This window comes from Nyctibius grandis, chromosome 4 (genome assembly GCF_013368605.1).
Source record: "Nyctibius grandis isolate bNycGra1 chromosome 4, bNycGra1.pri, whole genome shotgun sequence".
In the NCBI taxonomy this organism is placed as follows: domain Eukaryota; kingdom Metazoa; phylum Chordata; class Aves; order Nyctibiiformes; family Nyctibiidae; genus Nyctibius; species Nyctibius grandis.
Genome location: NC_090661.1, coordinates 86,473,307 through 86,482,267, shown reverse-complemented (window position 1 = coordinate 86,482,267; position 8,961 = coordinate 86,473,307). Strand labels below are relative to the sequence as shown.

At 45.7% G+C, this 8,961-nt stretch overlaps 1 protein-coding gene across 2 annotated transcripts; it reads left to right on the top strand.

Moving 5' to 3' along the window:
• The first annotated feature begins 4,484 nt into the window (after nucleotides 1–4,484).
• On the top strand, nucleotides 4,485–8,755 carry PPP1R3C (protein phosphatase 1 regulatory subunit 3C). Of its 2 annotated transcripts, none has more exons than XM_068398928.1 (2): nucleotides 4,485–4,525; nucleotides 6,194–8,755. In XM_068398928.1, the coding sequence occupies exon 2, from the start codon at nucleotides 6,195–6,197 to the stop codon at nucleotides 7,137–7,139; it is 945 nt and encodes a 314-aa protein (XP_068255029.1). In that variant the 5' UTR covers nucleotides 4,485–4,525; nucleotide 6,194; the 3' UTR covers nucleotides 7,140–8,755. The 2 variants fall into 2 exon arrangements, with proteins under 2 accessions (XP_068255029.1, XP_068255030.1); XM_068398929.1 differs by lacking the exon at nucleotides 4,485–4,525 and adding an exon at nucleotides 4,583–4,707.
• The last annotated feature ends 206 nt before the right edge of the window (nucleotides 8,756–8,961 follow it).

Genomic DNA, 8,961 nt, shown 5'->3' with positions numbered 1-8,961 from the left:
ATCTGCTCTCAGAGCTGCTGATTGAAAAGCTTGGTTAGTTCAGACAGGTCAAGAACAGTGAGACCCAGAGGGCCATCTGCATATAAAAGCATTCACTGTGGAGCTAATACCATATATTTGTCTTTGAACAGAACAGCTTGAACCCAATTGCCTGCTTGTCACCCATTGACCTCAGTGAACTCCTTGCAAAGTGAGCCTGTGCCTTACATTGCCTCGGGATCATCTAGGCTGCAAACTATGTTTAAAAACCTACATTTAAAGTTTACCAAAACAATGGTGACTATACTAAACCTATATTTGCTATAGTTAACTTGTTGCAATTAGCTTCTTACATTTCAAGTGCAATGTTTTCAGAAAAAGACAAAGAACTAGTCCAGGTGGTCAATTTCGGTTTACTTGTTAGAGAAGCAGTTGGAGGTACAACCCCCTATGATGGGGCTTGATTTTCTAATCAACCCTGCCTCTTCCTATATCTATCTATCTATCTATCTATCTATCTATCTATCTTTCTGCATTACTTCTATGTGGACCTACAAATATCAGGAAAGCTGATGTGCCACAAAGTGCTGTCAAATGCACAGTAAGACAATGGTTTTCTTCCTCTGGTGCTCCCATGTTAGCAGCCCTATTTGAAAGGTAAGGCAGACAGACAGATCTACATTTTAAGGTGCTGATGACAGGAGAGCTGCTGAACTAAAATAACTGGAAACCTAAGTCCTCTATAAAAAGCACAGCTAGGGAACCATCATTGACAGTGCAAACTGGTGTGCTACCTCAGATAACCCCGCTGGTTTGCCCTGATGCAGAGACATCTCCTTGGATGAGGAAAGAGTTACCCTGGCTCTGCACAACACTCTACTTGTATTGGCAACCGGAAACTGGGACACCAGTCCACAGCCATGAACGTGCTCCGGGTTACCAAGTAGGCACGCAGTTGCTGTATCCAGTCCATATTTACTGACTTGGGCAATGCTCTGACCATGAAAGGCTCTGTATCTCACTACTGTTTTTTTTTGCTAAACATATCACCTTAAATAATCTTTCATAATGTTTTCAAAGTCAGGCAAAACAGATATTTTAACACAACAGGAACAAAACATTTTATAGTGGCAACAGTGCAACGAGCTACTACACAGTAGTAGAAATATGTGTAGCAAAGCCTTGAGGTGACTCCTTTTGTGCAGACTTCAAGCATGGAATAAAATAATTTCCCATATCTTATTTAATGCCTGCACGTATGTAGTGTGCTGTAGCAGCCCCAGCTGCTGCATGTGCTCAGCAGTGCTGTGAGGGAAGCTACATGGACAAAGATTCAAGTAACACAGGCTCATAAAACTTCTCCAGAGTTATTCACTCATTTTTTTATAATGGGGAAATAGAGATTTGGTAGGTGCCAGCCATGTGCCCATCCCCTCATGCCTGCGGGGATGTTGGGCCCTGCTTACTGCTGCCAGGCAGGCGGCTGGAAGGATTTGTAGCTCTTCCTGAAGAAATAAACCCCTTGCAACTAGCAAGGCTTCCAGAGCACAGATAGTGTTTTCTAGCACTTTCCCTGGGCAAGTCATCAAGCGATAAGGAAGATGGAGAGGGGAAAGGAGAAGAAGCGGATGTGAGTGGCGGGGTGTGACTGGAGAAGCGGAGGACCAAGGAAGGTCGTCCTGAATAACTGGCACCAGAGAACAGAGCAGTACTCTCCAAAACATTGGCTGCATTGCCAGTTGGTGTCTCAGGCTTCATCTGTGTGACACTTAGTGTCACATACTGGCACAAGAAGCAGGAATTTCAGTCACCACGGGTCCGAGCTAAGAAACTGAAGTCCTACTGTCCTATGAATACTCTCATTGTATGTACAGAGACAGCATACTGATCCATGTGCCACGCATCAGTCAGCAGAAGTCTTCCCTCTCCAGCCCCTTCATGACTGTTTTTTCTCTCTGCTTCTATGTAGCTTGAATCCAAAATGGAGGTGTCCTTGTCACCACCCTCCATGCTCACACTATCTTCTAATAAACTCACACATAGCAGTGGAGCTTTTCTTTTTTTTTTTTTTTTGCTCACAGACCAAGAACGGAAGAATAATTTGCGTGAGCCAGAAAAATCCTGTATCATCTATTCATCACTTAAGCCCTCTTTGCTTCATGTATAGCACAGGACTTCCTGCTGTTCATTTGTGCTTGGTCTTATCTACTGGTTAAAACTATGAACTCAGAAAATTACAGTTCACAGACTCCATATCACATCTTATAGGGTGACTGCAAGTTATCTGTTGCCCTTGGGAAAGAGAGTCCAGCGCAGAGCCACGAAGATGATTAAGGGAGTGGAACATCTCCCTTATGAGGAGAGGCTGAGGGAGCTGGGTCTCTTTAGCTTGGAGAAGAGGAGACTGAGGGGTGACCTCATTAATGTTTATAAATATGTAAAGGGCAAGTGTCATGAGGATGGAGCCAGGCTCTTCTCAGTGACATCCCTTGACAGGACAAGGGGCAATGGGTGCAAGCTGGAACACAGGAGGTTCCACTTAAATTTGAGGAAAAACTTCTTTACGGTGAGGGTGACTGAACACTGGAACAGGCTGCCCAGAGAGGTTGTGGAGTCTCCTTCTCTGGAGACATTCAAAACCCGCCTGGACGCGTTCCTGTGTGATATGGTCTAGGCAATCCTGCCCCGGCAGGGGGATTGGACTAGATGATCTTTCGAGGTCCCTTCCAATCCCTAACATTCTGTGATTCTGTGTGATTCTGTGATTCTGTGAAGAGCAGATGGGCCAGCAGGAAGCTGACAGTGAAACTGTTGACCCACAGAAGACCCACAGAGCCAGTTAGCAGCCAGGGCATAGTCTTTGAAGAGCAGTAACTTGGGGATGGACCTTCTCTGGGCGACTCACAGCCTGCAGAAGACAGCACTCTGCCACCCGTGGGCTGTCCACCCCTCCAGCATCTGCAAGGGCTTGTCAGCCTTGCGGATCCTGTGTGTGGGGCCTTCTGGCGGGCAGTACGCAAGCAGGAACAGAGCATCGCTATAGCTAACACTGTGGAGGCTGTGTTCTACCAATTATTTTTCCTTTGCTCTAGAAACAGGCAATAGATACGATGTGGGAACTACAGCAGGGCCTGTTGCATCCTCAGACAGTGCACAGATCACCATATCTGGGAGGTGGAAAGCCACCAACACCATTCAAATTAAATGTCCAAAAGTACTTTTTCACTGAGGACAAGAACAATTATATTCCAGGATGACAGATTCCTGGCCCTGGCAACATTATCTTACAATGTAGGGCTCCAGCTCCTTTTCAGTGAAGCTGACAGTCTATAATTTCAACTGGCTATTGCTTTTGCTCTACTAGGTAACATCCTTCAGCAGTGACTTGAAGCAGCCCTACTTTGACATTTGAAACAATATCCACATCACATGGAAACCCCATGCAGCAAATCCCTGTTTGCTTTCCAGCTGCTTGAAAAGGCAGGTGCTTGAGCAAGCCCACTTTGAAACTCCTGCCTGCCTTCAGCTGCTCTGTTGAGGCCTCATCTGCTGCCTTTCTGAAGGAGGACAAAAGGGTAAGGCACAGCTTCGGAGCAGGCTCCTGCCACGCTGTAGCTCCCTGTTCCCCTCTGGCCCAGGTCAGGCAGACTGATTCCTGCCAGGGAGGGGTCTGCTTGGCTCCCCCTTCAAAACACTTGCAGTAAGGCATGAGAACCCTGAAAATAGGGAGAGTAAGTGCCCTTGGCCACAAGTAGACAATATAGTAGGGCACTGAGACTTTGTGGGGGAAAAGGGGAATAAAACGGGGAAAGGGGGGAGGAAGAAGGGGGGAGGAAGAAGGGGGGAGGAAGAAGGGGGGAGGAAGAAGGGGGGAGGAAGAAGGGGGGAGGAAGAAGGGGGGAGGAAGAAGGGGGGAGGAAGAAGGGGGGAGGAAGAAGGGGGGAGGAAGAAGGGGGGAGGAAGAAGCAGGAAAAAAAAGAGAAGGAAAAGAGAAAAGAGAAAAGAGAAAAGAGAAAAGAGAAAAGAGAAAAGAGAAAAGAGAAAAGAGAAAAGAGAAAAGAGAAAAGAGAAAAGAGAAAAGAGAAAAGAGAAAAAAGAGAAAAGAGAGAAAAGAGAAAAGAGAAAAGAGAAAAGAGAAAAGAGAAAAGAGAAAAGAGAAAAGAGAAAAGAGAAAAGAGAAAAGAGAAAAGAGAAAAGAGAAAAGAGAAAAGAGAGAGCAAAAAGAGAGAGCAAAAAGAGAGAGCAAAAAGAGAGAGCAAAAAGAGAGAGCAAAAAGAGAAAAAAGGGGTGGGGGGAAGGAAACAGCGGGAGTCCCTGCGCGGGGGGCGGCACAGGGGGCTCGGCAACCAGACCAGCCGCCCCCGCCGCGGGGCCGCCGGCTCGCACAGCCCCACCGCGCGGGGCCGGGCCGCACCCCCGCGGGGCCGGGGCCGCCCCTTGGCCGCCCGCCGCGGGAAGGGCCCCATAAAGGCGGCGGCGGCGCGAGGGCGGCGCGGAGCGGCCCCGGGAGCAGCAGGCGGGCGCGGTGCCCCGTGCGCTGCAGCAGGTAAGCGCCGCCCGCCCCCAGACCGCGCTCCGCTCCGCGCCTTCCCCCCGCGCGTCTCTTGAGGTGTTTTTTCCAGGTGTGCGCGCCCGGCCCCGCGGAAACAGCAGCCGTCGGGCTGCAGCCTGCGGGGGAATAACGCCTCGGAACTCGCCCTGCTCCCCTCCCCTTCTCCGGTTTTACAGGTACCGCAGCAGCGTCCCTGCGCTTATGTCCTTACGCCCGTTAATGCTGCTGGACCCGCCGCGCCTTTGGCTGGCAGTTCATTTTGGCTCCTCTAGCAGCCTGCCTTTGTCAGGTTGTGGCTTTGGGTTTTTTTGGTTGGTTTGTGTTGTTTCGTTTTTTTTTTCTCTCCCTCCCTCTTTTTTTTTTTGATACTGCAAAAGCTTAGGAGCAGTTGCCCCAGGATCTGGTCACGAAAAGTTGCAGAGAAAGTATGTTTGAAGGCTTAGTTCTTTTCCCTATTAAAGCAAAGCAAACCTTGATTAGTTTGATGCTGGTACTCTCCTCGTCCTACTTACTAGAGCAAATACTGCCACCTTAAAAAAAAAACCAAGGAGAAGAATTAAGAGGCCGGCGCAGATTCTGCTTTTTTTGGCAGGACTCTGGAATACCAGTGAGAACCCTGGGAAGGAGGAAGCCATTTATTTAAGTGACAAAGCAAATGCTCTGGCTTCCCATGACTCAACAGAAATGTGCATTTCCAGCAAGGACTGCATCCTTCTCAGAAGGGATGTGCTGCAGTTGAAGCCCCTTTTTACAAATATTCAAGCTAACTGGCTTTGCACAAGCTGTGGTATTGCATAGAAATTGTGATTTTTATCATCTGAGAGGGAGGGTTATGAATAAGTCTTTACAATTCTTACTGAATACTTGCAGTAGGATTTCAGCATGGATTTTGGGCATTATAAGAAGATGTTTTTAAGCCAGTTCTTAAGCACAATGAGGTGAAAAAATAAAGTGTGTCGTGTCCCCCCTCTTTCCTCCCCCTCCCCCCATTCACTCAACAGTGCCAAAGAGCTCTGTTACCTAGACCTGGGTTAATAGCTCATAGAAACTATTTCCAAAAGTGCTTTAGCATTTTTATTCATCTGAAATAACCAAACCCAGAGTGCCTAACAAATGCATTTATGGTTGTTCAGAGCCACAGCGTGGTGGTTCTGCATCAAGGTACATGGCATCCCCTTTGATGCTGTGATGGGAGAGGCGACTTGCGTAATGTAGTGCTGGCTCTGCTCAGGGATGAAGCAGCTGATCCAGCTTGCTGGAATTTTAAGACCTGGCTCAGAGTCTCTGAAAGGGAAGCTAAAGCGGATGAGCACTTCCACTGTAACTGGGTCTGTTCTGCTGGTTACTAGAGTGTTCTTTTCTGTATTTTCAAGGAAATGTGTTTAATTAACTGTCACTAAAATCTATTTTTCAGAGATTCGGAAAAAGCAAATGAGACTATATTTGAATTGAGAGAGTTCAGAATTATCAAGAAATAGCTGAATAGTCTCACTCTAGTTCCTTAGCTTGAACTGTCAATTTTAATTTAGGCTGCATTATTTAAAGCCGTGCAAAGAAGAGGCCATGAATAATTAAGACAGCAGATGAAGCAAATATGCATTCTTAAGAAGCTTCTTACCTGATGTAACAAATAAGAACATCCTGTCTTTCTGCTCCTTTTAGAATGATACAGATCCTGGACCCAAGATCCTTGCCAAGCTCCATCATGCCTGTGGATGTGGCCATGAGAATTTGCCTAGCCCATTCCCCACCGCTGAAGAGTTTTCTCAGCCCCCTTGAGGACTGTCAAAGAAACAACTTTGTGAACAGATTCAAACCCCTCAGACCGTGTCTTCACGTGAAACGTGACTCCGAAGCTCAGAAGAGCGACTGGAACCACTCGGCAGCCCGAGCCAAGAAGCGAGTTGTGTTCGCGGACTCAAAGGGGCTGTCCTTGACAGCGATACACACCTTCTCTGAGTTCCAGGAGCACCCTGGATGGGATCTTCAGTTTGACCTCTTAGGCCTTGAAAACATAACGTCTGGCTTAAAGCTACATGAGGAGAAAAACTTGATTCTGGCTTTCCCTCGGCCCTCAGCTGACTACCTGGACTTCAGGAACCGCCTGCAGAAGAACTTGGTCTGCCTGGAGAACTGTAACCTGCAAGAGAAGGTGCTGTCGGGCACTGTGAAAGTAAAAAACGTAAGCTTTGAAAAAAAGGTTCAGGTTCGAATTACCTTTGATACGTGGAAGACCTACATGGACGTTGAGTGTGTATACATGAACAATGTTTACAGTGACTCTGAAAATGATACCTTCTCATTTACCATTGATGTGCCTCCTTCCATTTCCTCTGAAGAGAAAATAGAGTTTTGCGTTTCTTACCGAAGTGGAGAACATACCTTCTGGGACAATAATGAGGGTCAGAATTACAAGATTCTCCATGCAGAGTGGAAGCCTGATGGTGTTCAGATACCATCTGCCAAGAAAGACTGTGTAGATCTTCAGACTTCAAGGAGAGGACAAGAGAGAGAGCCTGATCAACTGGGCAGTCCGAGGCTGTCCAGTGGTCTCTTTCCACAATGGCAGAGCTTGGGTCAGATTGAAAATTCATCACCATATTGGTGATCAATACTAGAGAGGAAGTGTTCTATTTGGCAACAGAACAGCGTTAGTTTTCTGGTTCACATACTACGTGACAAAACTACCTGGCAGGTTTTGTTGGCTGTCTCAACAAATCCACATTCACTAGTCTGCAGGACTTGTTGAACCGTATTATGCTACTGAAGTTCTTAGCCAAAACTTGTCCTTGGAAAGAAAGGAAACCAAGATAAAACCCATGCATATGCCACGTACTATAGAAATAGCATGCCCATATCTTATGTATACACTGCTTGCTTTCTGCTGTAGACTCTCCTGAGTCACTAGGAGAGAGACTCTTGTGAGGAGGTATGGAAGGCGATGGTATCTTGGCAAGCTGTAGTAACTGCGTGTGTGAGAGTATGTGTGCGTGCACAGGGACGTTACATGAACGGAACATCACAATTCATTTTGTACCTATTAGGAGTGCAGTAGAGATGAGGTGATGCTGCCAGGACAGAGGCTTGCTATGACCCTCTATGTGCTTGTAGCAGAGGCAGGTAGGAATGCACAGCTAGGATTTGTGGCTTTGATACAGGTTAAGAAACTTGGAGAGGATAATGGAAAAGTGGGAGAAGGGAAAGAGGTAGGATGTGCTGTATAACTTGGACATGTACAGTGTTCTAATTTCTTCTTTCCAAAGCTGGTCTTCTAAATACCAGAGTAATTTCTATGGGATAAAAAGGAGAATACAGAAAACTATGCAGAGTGGTGGAAGTGACCACTGCTTTGGGAAGACATCTCTGTCCTCATCGACTTTGTGAATAATAAATGTCTTGCATCTGAGAACAAATCTAACCTTGACTTCATCATCCTACTCACTTAGCAGGCAGATGGTTACCTTCTAATGTTAAAAAAAAAAGTGCCTTTTAAAAAAAATTTAAACCCACCCTCATGCCAAAAATAGGGTTAGGTGACAAAACAGACCAAGTGATTTGTAAACTTCCTAGTCTGTAGCAGCGTTAGCTGATTTGACTCATCACCTGATCTAATCTTACATCATCTGATGGTCAAGTATCCTGCTCTCTATTGCAAAGTCAGCGATGACTTCACAAGTGTGTAACATAGGCAAGGTCCTTCATATTGAAGACAGTGAATTAGCTGCACTTTGTGAAAGCTAATTTCGTTAAAAGAGCAGGGGTACTACTAGTTTTTTCTAGACTGAATATAGGCTTGCACATAAATAGAAAAAAACTGCTCTGTTTTATTGTACCTCATTTTTTTGAAGATTTTTTTTTTAGACTTCAGTAAACGAATGTATATTTTGTATCTGTATGCTTATAGTTTAGCTTTCTGAGCAGTCAAACTGTAAAGGTGATCTGTGTTTCATGCAAGACTTGTGAGAAATTGTCACACCTACTCAGAAGGTGTGAATACTGGCATACCTTTTAGCTGTACAGAAGTGGTGTTAACATCAAAATATAAATCACATTTTTGCCCATTGCTAAGAAGTATAATATCCTGAGTCTGAAGCTACTTGCAATGCAGTGAGACGATAAATACTAAGGTGAAATAAGCCTCCTCCACGAATTGCACTTTTTCCCTACATAACCCTTGCTGTTATGTGTAAACTATCCATTTTAAGAATAAATTGTGTTTTGATACACCTGGTTCTTACCGTGTCATCTCAATCTGTCTGTTTTCTCAAGTTCTTTAAACAACTTCAGTTGTGATATAAGGTACAGAATCAATCAAGTTGGAAGAGACCACTGGGATCATCGAGTCCAACCATTGTCCTGACACCACCATGTCAACTAGACCATGGCACTAAGTGCCATGTCCAGTCTTTTTTTAAACACATCCAGAGATG